This window comes from Myotis daubentonii, chromosome 14, assembly GCF_963259705.1.
Source record: "Myotis daubentonii chromosome 14, mMyoDau2.1, whole genome shotgun sequence".
Taxonomy (NCBI): Eukaryota; Metazoa; Chordata; class Mammalia; order Chiroptera; family Vespertilionidae; genus Myotis; species Myotis daubentonii.
The window spans coordinates 9,223,443-9,236,805 of NC_081853.1; the positions used below are offsets into that span (position 1 = coordinate 9,223,443).

The 13,363-nt window shown below is 50.1% G+C and overlaps 1 protein-coding gene across 4 annotated transcripts in view; it reads left to right on the forward strand.

Annotated features, from left to right (window-relative positions):
- PRICKLE2 (prickle planar cell polarity protein 2) overlaps nt 1–13,363 on the forward strand; it is a 327,112-nt gene that overhangs the window by 272,743 nt on the left and 41,006 nt on the right. For all 4 annotated transcript variants that reach the window (XM_059663056.1, XM_059663057.1, XM_059663058.1 and 1 more), the window contains 3 exons: nt 1,824–1,961; nt 5,025–5,228; nt 8,744–8,930. In XM_059663056.1, the coding sequence (XP_059519039.1) occupies nt 1,824–1,961; nt 5,025–5,228; nt 8,744–8,930 (529 nt within the window). The remainder of the gene's footprint in view (nt 1–1,823; nt 1,962–5,024; nt 5,229–8,743; nt 8,931–13,363) is intronic.

The following is a 13,363-nucleotide window of genomic DNA, read 5'->3' on the forward strand; positions in this document are numbered from 1 at the left end:
TATTTGCCAAAGTGTGGTGGGCACGGGACTTGAGGTGGGACACGGGCAAGGCAGTGTGTAAAACTGAACCATGTAATGAGAGAGCACTTCCTCGTAAGTTGTATTTCATTCCTCGTGGATAGTGAAGGGAGAGACAGTTCAGGTGGGGCAGCAGCTGTAGCTTGGGAGCTGCAGCATTAAGAATCCGCATTTCGGGACCTCCCACAGCCAAAGGTATCCAGGTAGAATCTAACCATGTGGTTTCGTTCTCACTCTATTTAGTTTATGTTCGCCCTCTGATTTTTACAGGTAATACAGGTTTGCCATTTATAATCATAATGTACTTTCTTTTTAAGGAAACCTAGTCAAGTTTTAAAAAGTGAGTCAGTCAGCGTTAAAACAGTATTAAGTATTATCAGTGGAAGTGGGGTCTCCCTTTCCTCACTGAGGGCTGGGGGTGGTGTCCTTACATCTCGAGAGAAAGAATTTTCTGAGACTCGCACAGGAGAATGAGTGATTTTTCTTTGCATGGAATTACTGGGTTTCCAAAGTCCCCTTTCCCTCAGTCCAGTCCTGGAAGAAGTGTAGGTGGGGCTTCAGTAGAGCTAAAACCAGAGCCAGTGTCTAGCTTTCCTTCCATGTTGGAGCTGGGTCCACTTCAGCATCAGGCCAGCTGTCGTCCATTAGTCCATTGTGTGTGGGGAGCGCATGGCCACGGGCCATGTAGGGGAATGCAGGGGAGCCCCACAAGCCAGGAGCCAACCAAACACACCAAGAGCTAGAGCAAACAAGAGAGCCAAGAGGAATGAAGAGAGCGAACTCCTTTGTTCAGGGGACCAAATATCCCAAATGTCATGCCTTTGTGGTGGCCATGCCTGCCCTGGCCAGCGACCTGCTCCCAGGTGTGACTAACAGGAAAGCACCCACCAACTTTACTGAGCATTTGTCTGCCACCCCTTTGCTGGACCACTGGGGAGTATAAGGTTTTAGCTTCTGGCGAAACTGCCCAAATGACATGCCCATAATATTTGGCCTTCCCTTTGCTCCTCTCCTGTTATTAATAATTTTCCTATTATTAATCACAACAGTACCATTAAGTAGGTAATAGTTCAAGACTCTGACAAAATTCTCGAGGTGTGCAGATGTAAAGGAAGAGATGGAAATACTGGATTGAATGCCTTTGATGTCCCTCCCTTACTTGTGTGTCTGTGTCTGACAAGAAGGATCATAGCTTAATGCAAGTTGATGCATTAACCAAAGCCCAGCAGGTGGCTTTTTCCTCTGACTCACAGAGAAGCAGGCAGGGACTTCCATGAAGCAACACAGATGCTTTTGAGCTAACTCTTCAGTCTCAAGCCTTTGGTTCCCCATTCTCCCAACAATGAGTTGGGAGAAGAGAAGCTATGAGCCCACTGACAATGGTTCTGGCTCGCTGGCCGGGGGCCGTCATTGGTGTCAAGGACCACTTACCTGGGCACCCGGCCATGAAACTTATCAGGACCCCACAATCAGTTTGAAGATGCAAATCCATTTGAAAGGAGGAGAAAGTCCCAGACCTGGGAGTGGGGCTCAGTGTGGGGAGCAGAGTGAAGCAGTGAGGATGAGGAACAGTTACGGACCTTCATCCTGCCCGAGCCTTGGGCTCCAGAGTTTGGTGCCTTTAGTCAGCTCCTTTAGGTAGAGACTCATTTCAGATGTCCCCAAGCCTGGCCGTGTTCAAGTCCAGGCCAGGACCCTAACACCAAACAGGAGCGCGTTTGCTGAGAAAACTGAGGCCTGAGCTTTGGAATCCTAAGGGGACGAGTGAAGAGTCACTCTTCCCTGCCACCTCTGTGTCCCTGCAGGTCCGATACTGCAACTCCCTGGATGAGGAGGAGAAGCGGGAGCTGAAGCTCTTCAGCAACCAGAGGAAGCGCGAGAACTTGGGCCGAGGGAATGTCAGGCCCTTCCCAGTCACCATGACGGGAGCCATTTGCGAACAGGTGAGCATGGAGGTGGGACTGCCCGGCTGGCTTTCCCCCCCTCACCCTTCACGCTCACTTTCTGAGTGCCTGCTTGGGCCAGCCGCTGTTCTGGGCAGGGGATACAGCAGTGAACAAACGTTTAAAAGCTTCATCTTGCCCTTGTGAGGAGTTATGTTCTAGGGGGGGAAGTCAGACAATAACATAAATAAGCAAGATAGAAAAAAATACAGCAGGGAAGGGGTTGGGAAATGCTGGGAGTGGGGGTGGGGTTGCCGTTCTCATAAAGTGGCTGGGCCCCTTAGTAGGTGGCTTCTGAGCAAAGACAAGCCAGAACTGAGAGAGGGAAGCACGTAGGCCTTGGGGAGGGGCAGCGGGGCAGAGGGGACAGAGGGCTCACAGGCCCTGAGGCAGGACATTCCTGTTGGTTCGCAGTGTGGCAGGGCGGAGGGCGTGAAGGAGGAGAACTGACAGAGGGCCAGGGCCTGGGGGTTAAGTGCCCATTGGAAAGAGTTGCGCCAAGGATTGACATATGCTGGGTTTATATTTTAAATGCGTCCTTTAGAAAGTGGAGTTTGCCTGGACCAGGCCAGCCTCTTTCCCAGGACCGTGACATTTACAGGGTGGTAAATGGTCATCCGCTTGGTTTGAGGGCTCTTTAGCAAAGTGCAGGAAGCCTCCTGCATTCTCGCTGGGACCTCACTGCTTGAAGCGTCTGGGTTTGTTTTTCTCCTGCCCTCAGGGGATGGCGGAGGAGGGTTTTAAGGAAAGCAGGACAGTGGCGATTGCTCTGGCCAGTGGGGCCCAGTTGGTCGGAGCGTCATCCTGTACGCCGGAAGGTGACAGGGTCAATTCCCTGTCAGGGTGCATGCGGGAGGCGGCCAGGCTCTCTCTCTCTCTCTTCCCCTTTCTCTCTCTTCCTTTCTCTCTCTCTCTCTCTCTCTCTCTCTCACCAATTGAAAAAAGAAAAAGAAAGCAAGGTGGCTGCCAAAAGCCTTCTGCGCTGTCATTTTCAGCACTTTGCTTAGCCCTGTGCGTTTTGTACAGGCCCATCTAACTGCCTAAGCTCTGAAGCAGGGGTGGGAATGTCCAGCCGGCGGGGCCGTATAAGGCCCGAGAAATCATTTGGTCTGGCCCTGCCAAGGCATTAGGGGTGAGTTAATTAAGTGTTTGACCAAATATAGGAGGCTAATCTTTAAGTTGATATTTTTGTATGGCCTGCGAATGATGCTAGAAATACCCAGATAGCCCTTGGCGGAAAAAAGGTTCCCCACCCCTGGACTAAAGGGGCCGGTTCATGTGCTGAAGATACGTGAGCCAGATCAGAGACGAGAAACCAAGATAATACCTGAGGGGGCAGGGTGACATTTGGGGTTTTTTTTTTGTTTTTGAGATTTCAGAGGGATAGAGTAAGAAGATTCAGGTGGATGGAATGAAGGTAATACTTCATAGGGGAGCCAAAGGACCAGATTTTTGGCAGTGGGGTCTTCATCCTTAAGACCCACCTGGAGATGCAGGTCATCAGCGGTTAAGATGTGGGACTCAGCTCAATGCAGGACCTCTGCCTCTCCCAGAGGCAGCCCAGTGGGGCTCACCTAAGACAGAGGAAGGTTGGGCATTTGTGGGAAGATGTCAAAAGTAGGGCAGAATAGTGACAAGCGCATGGAGACAGAGAGATGTAAGTTTGACTCATGCTTCTCCCAAATGACGTTGGCCATGAATGGGGATAGCAAATGCCTGTGTCATAGAATGGTGTTGAGATTAAATGGGATTCTGTATCGTTAAGGTAATTAAACAAAGAGGCCATTACACTGAGGTGGCTCTAGTACTTTGTACGGTAGCAAACCAAAACCTAAGCCAGAATCAATGTACCAGAATCCAACAAAATGAAACTTAAGAACAATCAATCACAAATTCGAATCAGGCTTTCCCAAATAAGATGACTACTTAAGTTGCAGCCACTCAAACCACTGCTTTCTCTGCTTCCGCCTCTTTTCTGTAAGAACCTGCCCCCGAGCTCCCATCCTTGGGGCGCTCCAACCACCTCCAGTTTGGTGCTGCCCAACACGATCCAGCATTTGTTCAAGTAAACTCTTGAAATTTTGAATGTGCCTCAGTTTACCTGTTAACAGCGTGCTACCCCAGTTCTACTAATGTTATAAGAGGAAGTGTTAGTGCTTTTTGTAGCATAGTCTTTCCTCTGTCTGATCACATGATCGGGCTCCCAGAGCCAGTTCCATGAGCTCTTTACTCCTTTTTCTAGAAAGCAGTTCAACCCACGGGAGGCCCATGATGTAGGAAAGGTTAGGAGGTAGCGTTTCTACTCTGCAGACATTGTCCCCAGAGCTCTGGCCCTCATGTGGGGCCCTGTTACTGGACCTTCAGGCTGTGAACCTCATGGTCAGCAGAGATCCTGCCCCCAGACCCACTGCCTCACACTTGATTCCTCCCTCAAAGGCCCTCAGACCATATCTGTTTTACCCTAACCCCAGCCTTAAGCATGGGCTACCGGGGACTCTGCCTTGCCCCTTTCTGGATGGGGAAGGAGCTTGGGGACGTGAGTGGGAAGATGACGGAGGGACAGGGAAGAAGCCCTTTCCAGAGGCTGGTCTTAGAAATGGTGCCTTTTTCCTCAGGATTATGTAGAAGGATGCTAGCGGAGGCAGGCTAAGAGCAGGCCTGAAAGACTGTCGGAGAAATAGTTAAAGGCGGGCACATTTGAATGAACCCACTCCCCTTATCACCTTATGCCCCTCTCCTGCCCTCAGCCCCCACAGCCTCCTCCTCTAACCCTCTCTGTGCCTCCGGATGGAGTTTGTGTAAGTGTGCCTCCTGATGCAGAGTTTTCCTCTTTCCCGCCTTTGTGAGTCCTGATTTGCTCAGTTACTTAATCTTCCTCTTCCTTGGTGGCCCTACACAAGGAGAGAGGGGGAGGCAGCACGTATGTAAAGCAGGTCGCACAGGGCCTCATGGGAACATAAGTGCTTATGGTCGATTACGGGTAGAGGTGGCGGCCGTTTGTCACCTGTGCGCGGTCTGAGCGATGGGAGCGCTGCTCACACTCACATTGCCTTTGCCTCGCAGTGCGGAGGCCAGATTAACGGCGGGGACATCGCCGTGTTCGCGTCGCGCGCTGGCCACGGGGTTTGCTGGCATCCACCCTGCTTCATATGCACCGTCTGCAACGAGCTCCTGGTGGACTTGATCTACTTCTACCAGGATGGCAAGATCTACTGCGGCCGGCACCACGCCGAGTGCCTGAAGCCGCGCTGTGCCGCCTGTGACGAGGTCAGTGCACTCCCGTGGGCTGGCAGCCCTGCCCGCAGCCCGCTGTGGCATAACCCACATGGGAGTTGGGGGAGGGGGGGAAGGGCTGTGGTTTTCTGCAGGGAGGAAAACCACAGGCCACTCCGCCTTCCTATATTAACCCTTTCCCGAGAGAAGTCCCCCATCCCGGGTGGCTGGCCTGCCCGAACGTGGCCTGCATCACTGAACGCATAGCCTCATGGACCCAGTGGGAAGGCAGTTGGTTTCTGTAGCTGAGGTGACTCCTGGCATTGGGTCCATTCAGAATGTTAAAGAAAAGAACCATGGTATCGTGCAGCTTTAGATTTCAGTCCAAATCCCAGGGAGTAATCATCAGTAATGATGTGCCACTTATATCTTTAAAAGCTCTGTTTTCTGAGCTTCAGAGGGACAGTTTGGTTTGAGAAGAAAGCTGGTAGCATTATTTAATTTTCCCACAACTTATAAAAGTTCTGATGAGGATCCAGGAGGCAGATGGATACTGCCTTTGGATGCCTCTGCCTGCACTCTGAGAACTTGAATTTGCTGCCCGGAGTAAGACAGCAGACAGGAACACAAGCCAGGCCTGTGCTCCCTCCCACCAGAAGCACACCCAGGTATGATCTGTGAACTGGAAGACTAGAACACCTCGTTTAGCTCTAAAGGTTTGGAGCTTATAGGCTCAATAAAAAAAAATAAAAAATAAAAAAAAAATTGTAAAAGTTTGGAGCAGAAAGGAGAATGTTCTAAAGCTGACCACTGTGATAGGATTCATCGGGGGAAAGGTCTTGGACAGGGGTTTCCTCCTGCACAGAGTGGGTTTTTGGTTCTCTCTACCCTATAAGCAGAAATGTGGGACTGTATAAACAGTACTCTCTTTTTTAGTCAGAGTTCACTACCCCATGGGCAATTCTTCCTTATAAATTGTCCAGGAGAGATTTGCTCTTCTAGGAGGAAGTTGATCAGCCTTAACTAATTTGGATTCTAATGCTAATGGTGATGTTCTAGAGAGACCCACTAGACGAGTAGTCGGGAAACAGTTCAGGTGCAGCTCGGTGATTCTAGGCAGCCACTTTACCTTCATGCCTCAGTTTCCAAATCTGGAAATGAATGCTCATAACACAGCATTATGTTACTTAATGGCAAATAGAACCACAGCGGTTCTCAACCTGTGGGTCGCGACCCCTTTGGGGGTCGAACGACCCTTTCATAGGGGTTGCCTAAGACCATCGGAAAACATATATAATTACCTATTGTTTTTGTGATTCATCACTATGCTTTAATTATGTTCAATTTGTAACAATGAAAATACATCCTGCATATCAGATATTTACATTACGATTCATAACAGTAGCAAAATTACAGTTATGAAGTAGCAACGAAAATAATATTATGGTTGGGGGTCACCACAACATGAGGAACTGTATTAAAGGGTCGCGGCATTAGGAAGGTTGAGAACCACTGCTTTAAGAGCTTTGAAATGTTTGTTTATTGAGATGTAATTCACAGAGCATAAGGTTCACCCCTTTCAAGTGTGTACATTCAGTGATTTTTAATATAGTCACAGAGTTGTGCAACCGTCACTACTATCCAATTCCAGACCATTTGTATCACCACCCTCCCCCTCTCTGAAAGGAACGCTGTCTATTAGCACAAACTTCCGTTTCCCCCTTTGTCCAGCCCCTGGAAACCACTAATCTAGTCTCTGTCTCTCTGGGTTTACATATTCTAGACATTTTATATAAATGGAGGCAGACAATGTGTGACCTTTTGTCTCTGGCTTCTTTCACTTAGCAGGATGTGCTCAAGGTTAATACAGGCTGTCGCCTATATCGGTACTGTATTCCTTTCCATGGCTGAATGATATTCAGTCGTATGCATGTGTCACATTTTGTTTAGCCATTTTTCAATTGATGGACATTTAAGTTGTTCCCACTTTTAAACAATTATGAACAATGCTGCTATGAACATTCATGTACAAGTTTTTGTGCAGACACATATTTCTAGTTGTCTAGGAATGGAATTGCTGGGTCATAAGAAAATTCTGTTTAATTTTTTGAGGGAATGCAAACTTTCTTCCAGAACAGCTACACCATTTTACATTCCCACTGTCAATAAATGAGGATTCCAGTTTCTCCACATTCTCAACATTTATTGCTTATCTTTTTTATTATAGTCACCTTAGTGGCTGTAAAGTGGTTGTGCCTCGCATATCCTTAACAGCTAATAATGTTGAGCATCTTTTCATGTGTTTATTGGCCATTTGTGTATTTTTCTTTTTTTAAGAAATGTCTATTCAAATCCTTGGCCCATTTTTTTAAATTATGTGATTTTTCTTTTCACTGTTGAATTGTAACTATTTATATATTGTGGATACTAGTTTCTTATCAGATACATGATTTGCAAGTATTTTCTCCCATTTTGTGGTTATATTTTCATTTTCCTAAAGATGTCCTTTGAAACACAAAACAATTTAACTTGGATAAGGTCCAATTTATATATTTTTTCTTTTGTTGCTTACGTTTTTAGTGTATCATACCTAAGAAACCATTGCCTAATGCAAGGTCATGAACATTTATACCTGTGTTTTCTTCTGGGTATTTTATAGTTTTTGGCCCTTTATGTCTTTAATCCCTTTGAGTTCCTATAGTGTGTAGTGTGAGGTAGGGGTTCTGATTCATTCTTTTGCATGTGGCTCTCCACTTGTCCCAGCCCCATTTGTTGAAGAGACTATTCTTCCCCAACTGAATGTCCTTGACACCCTTGTTGATAATTAATTGGCCATAAATGTTTGGGTTTATTTCTGTACTTCCAATTCTGTTCTGTTGATCTATGTGTCTATTCTTATACCAGTACCCACTGTCTTGATTACTGTAGTTTGTAGGAAGCTTTTAAATCTATGCTTTAGATTTTTAAAAACTCTACATTAAAGGTCAAAACACAAATGCTCTGACGGCAACAGATATTGCACATGAAAGTGGCTCATGTTAAGGCAACAGTGAGTGGTGACGAGTAGGACCAAACTGAGAACTCACCACTCACCTGGGAGCAGCAGCCCCTCTTCCCGCCCCAGCTACTCGGCTACACGGGGACATACACTGTGTGTTGCCACATATGATATACTCAAAAGATAAACCAGGATTCCAGGTGTTTATATGGCATTTCCCACTTTTTAAAAGTGTAGGTCAGGTAAAACAGATACGTATGTTCAAAGTGCCCATGAGCTGTTAGTTTTGGGTCCTGCTCTATATTCTTCATATTTAGAACATTCTTTCTCTTATTAAAATGTGGTTAAACTAATTACAAGGCCAGACTGAAAACCGTGTTTAATTGTACTTCAGGCAAATCCAAACGTGGGAGCTGATTAGGTATAGAATGAGCATATTCTGACCCACTTCTGTTTAACAACTTGTCGGGGGGGACAGCTTTCCCACCCTTCTAGTCTGGGCCCCTCCCTGTCCTCATGTAACGTGCATTCTCCTGGCCGGGTCCTAACCATCCGGCTTCCCCATCTCCAGATCATCTTCGCCGACGAATGCACCGAAGCCGAGGGGCGGCACTGGCACATGAAACACTTTTGCTGCTTCGAGTGCGAGACGGTGCTGGGCGGCCAGCGCTACATCATGAAGGAGGGAAGGCCCTACTGTTGCCACTGCTTCGAGTCCTTGTATGCGGAATACTGCGACACCTGTGCCCAACACATAGGTGAGGCAACGCGTGGGGCTCAGCCCGGTCCTCCTGGGACTGGACCTTCACTGTGTCTGGTGTCATTAGAATCCCTTTGGGTGCAAATGGTAGAAACCCAACTCATACTCGCGTAAGTGAATAAAGGGACTCTCTTGGCGTACATTACTAGAAAGGCCAGGGAGTATGCTGACATCAGGTAGAGATGGATCAAGGGTTTAAACAAATTCTTTTTCTCCCTCTGTGTCTCTCCTTGGCTTGCCTTCTGTTGGCATCCTTCGGGAGCAAGCTGCCTTCTCATGGTGGCCACGATGACCCTCCAATTATGTGCATCTTAGCAATTGTATCCTGTAGAGGAGAGGGACTGTGCTCTTCCAGTATCCAAGTCAGGTTCTCTATATAGGAGCCCCATAGGTCCTGGTCTGGTCATGTGTTCTGCTCTGGAAACAAGAGAATAAGGGGTTCCCATTGGTCTGCCTGAGTCATAGCCCCACCCCTGGGTGGGACATGTGATGTACAGCCCCACTACCAAGGGAAGGGGAGGGGCTCAGAAGGAAAATATAAACAGATGTCTTCCACTGCCTCCCTGGAAAACTCGAGTGTTAATAGAGGGAGGAACCAAAGCAGCTTTCTTGGTAGGATAGTCAAGAAAACCAAATGGCTTCTGGCAAGCATGTCTGAAAAAAAAAAAAAAGGCTGACCCAGCCAAATACAAAGTAAGAAAACCTCAAATAGCCCATAAGCTATAAACTCCCCAAATAAGTGGCAGTTCTGAGATGGTGAAAGTCATTTTCCCTCTGCACATACTAACCAGTTTGTTCGCCCTCCAACGCCATTCTGGTCATCTGTGGCTTCTTCCTTCAACTTGCCTGTTCTGGCACCTTGAGAAAGAGCTGCCCTTTAAAAAGAAAGAAAAGCTGGCCGGGGATGAAGGTCTGTGAGGCCAGCAGCCAGTCTTCCTGTGGTTTGTGCCATTCCAGGCAACGTGCTCAGACGCTGCCAGCGTCTTACCTGCGGTGGGTCGATGGGGAGGAAGTCAGAGATTTCACCAGGGACAGGGAGAAGTGGCTTTGTCTCCCCCGTTCAAGCATGTCAAACTCAAAGGCTAACACGGGCCAAATAAACGAGGCATGCTGCCCGTGGGCCGTGAGTTTGACATGCTTCCCTGGTTCATCAGAAGTGATGCATTCAAATATAAAATCAGCTAGTCATTTGGAGGGTTTCGTGCGTGGACAGAAATCACAGCTTTGTGGACAAGGCACCTACGTGTGCTCAGTCCTTTGTTGTGGGGTGTCCATCCCAAACGGCCTGCTGCTGGGAGGCCTTCCCGGGCTGGCAGCCTCTCCAGGCCCAGGGCTGAGCACCGCTGTGCTGACCTCTGCCCAGCAGCATTCCCTCCTGGGGCCTGAGGGACGCCCAGGTTCCTTCCCCGGCCCTAAACACCTCACTCTTCGGGGCCTGGTGCCAACCAAGAATCCCACAGCTTTCACTCTCACAAGGTCAGAGCAGTCAGAGATAAGCTTCCTTGAACGGTAAGCGTTAGGGAATGGAGACCCTGGTTTGGACAAGTGTCTGGGCCCGTGAGGAAGGGCGGGGGTGGGACGCTGTCAGGGGAGACAGAGCACCTACCTGCCCCACATTCTCGCTGTGAGTCTGAGTCTGCAAGTAGGTGCTTGCTCAGGTGAGAGGGGCTGAGTGTACAGAAAACGTGCTCACAGCAGCAATGCCCCTTCCCATCAGTGTTTCTGCGTCTTCTGTCCCTTTCCTGGGGGGCGTCAGAGCCGCTCCAGACGCTGCCACTGCGGATTGCGCTCAGTGGATTGCGCTCAGTGCCACGAAGAGAGAAAACCTGACCTGACCTGACCGTGCCCACAGCTGCCGCCCCTCAGAAGGCCCCGCCTTCTCTCTTCACTTCTAGCTATTCGAGAACGGTGATTGGCGTTCCCTCTTCTTTCCTCCTAAATCCATAAAAAGGCGTGCGTGTTTTACCAGAAAAGAGCTCCGCGGCCTGCAGAACTGTCTCTGCTGCGTTAAAACGCTGCCCCTCGTTTTTTTGCTCTAGGCCCACTTTTCTGTAAAACGTAATTTCCTGCGGCGGTGAAAGGTGTGCTCTGTGTATCATGCATACCACAGTCCCTGGTGCTTTACCCTGACCACATTCTGCAAATATTCCGTATTTATATAGCTGCTCAGAGCAGACCTGCATCAGGCCGCCGTTGCTAGGGCAACGGTACTTTTGCCTGCGCACAGCAAACAGCCCTATAAACAGACGGCGGCTGTGGCAGCAGTAGACACATCGCCCTCAGAGAAGTACTTAAAGGGCTTAGAGGGGAGAGAAAAGAGCACTTACTTCCCTGGGCCGGCAGAGCCCTTTCCAGATGTTCAGAGTTCAGGGGCAGTTCAGGGCGCCATGTGACTGTCGCTGATGTTTATCAGGGACCACATTTGGCTGCAGCTGGGCCACTGTGTAGCACGCCTCTTCGTCCCCTCCCCACTTTGTAACACGCCTCCAGGCCCCTCCGCACAGAGACCCAGCCTTCTGCGAGGCCCCCACCCCCAGAAGGAGGCCCCTGCTGCCTATCTGAGCATGTTTCCTCGCAGAAGCACAGAGAAGCATGGAGAAGCGGGTGGAGGACAGGCCTGTGACGGGAGGGGAGGCTGCAGCTGCGGGGATCTGTGCTGAGCAGGAGCCCACAGTAAGGACCCAGGGCAGCTGGAGGGCAGCTCGGGTCCCTGGAGGAGAGGAGAGAGAGAGGTGGAGAGACCAAGTCAGCCTGAGTTCGCCCTTGGCCTGCGTCCAGGCAGCGGCCATCAGAGCCAAGAGGGAGACAGGCATTAAGACCTAAAAAAATACAAGACAAGCAGTGAGAATAGTTACAGGCAGGGGTCTAAGCATTCTCTTCATATTAACTCAGTCAATCCCCACAACAACCATGAAGTAAGTGCTACAATCACCCCTGTTCCCTTAGGGAGAGACGGAGGCACAGAGAGAGGGAGCCATTGTCTAGGCCAGGGGTGGGCAAACTTTTTGACTCGAGGGCCACAATGGGTTCTTAAACTGGACCGGAGGGCCAGAACAAAAGCATGGATGGAGTGTTTGTGTGAACTAATATAAATTCAAAGTAAACATCATTACATAAAAGGGTACGGTCTTTTTTTTTTTTTTAGTTTTATTCATTTCAAACAGGCCGTATCCGGCCCGCGGGCCGTAGTTTGCCCACGGCTGGTCTAGGGTCACACAGCCGGACAGCGGCAGAATCGGATTTGAACCCAAGCTGATGGAGCTCGGCATCTTCACAGCCACTGGAATGGCAGGGTCTCGCTCACCTGCCAGGGTGCTGCCCACCCCGGCGTCCTGCCTCAGCCAGTTCTCACCCCTGTGGGGAACGCGGTGCTGAGTGGAAGCCAGCTGTCCAGTGTCCCACTCCCCTTGGGGTGGCCCTGGTGGCGGCTCCTGTCCCTCTAACAGTCCCCTCTGGGTCCCTAGGGCTGACTCCTAAAGAAACCAAGACCCTTGGCTTGGGGAGGAGCCCAGCAGAGAAGCCTGTGCCTTACGCCTCACTCTTCTGGGCCCGGGGCCGGGAAGTGAGGGTGCACCAACAGGCAGGAGAGCTGCCCAGTGCTGGCCTTCTCTTTTCTCTCGGTTTTGTTCGCCGCCTCTCTGGACAAGGCTCTGAAAGTTATTCCTGCAAAGGCTCAGGATTCTTAACCACCAAAGGGGAAGGATCATGTCAGTACTGCCTTTCAAAAAGACCTTCATGTCAGACCCCAGAGGTCCCCTTCCTTCCCACAGCGATTGTGGGGCTGAGTTCTCAGCAGGCTGTCCCCACAGGACGGGCACCCCCCCCCCCCCCCGCATCTCTGGCTTTCATTCTGCAGCCACTGTCATACTCCAGCCCCAGGACTCCTCGTGGCCGGGTGCAAGTCACCTACCCACCCTGAACCAGCCACTGGGCTGGGAGACACGTTCTTTTCCTGGCCAGTACTGGGTCCAGGTGTAGCTTTGGGCGGCCCCAGGGTGGCAGGGAGATGGGGCCCCATGGGGAGACTAAGTCCTATAACCGGAAGAAGGCAGAGCGCTGAGAGCAAGGGCAACGGGGCTGTGGGCGGGTCTCACACAGGTGTGAGGAGACTGTGTATACCAGCGCCGCCCGGGACCAGGACAAAGTGGGTACCCTTCCGAGTGGCATACAGTGGCGGAGGGATTCAATTCACCCACCAATTCAGCATATGGAGAGCCCTTCGGCGCCCCGGCCACGCTCCTGGGGGAAACAGAGAAACGGGATAATGGTCCTAGAGCGTCGCTGCTGTGGAGGGAGAACTAGTGAACAGGTGCGCGTGTGCAGTCCGACGGCAGGCGGATGATTCTATAAAGAGAAATGCAGCAGGTGGGGGTGGGGGGTGACGGAGAGGTGTCAGTGGGGTGGACAGGACGACTTCCCCAAGGAGCTGAC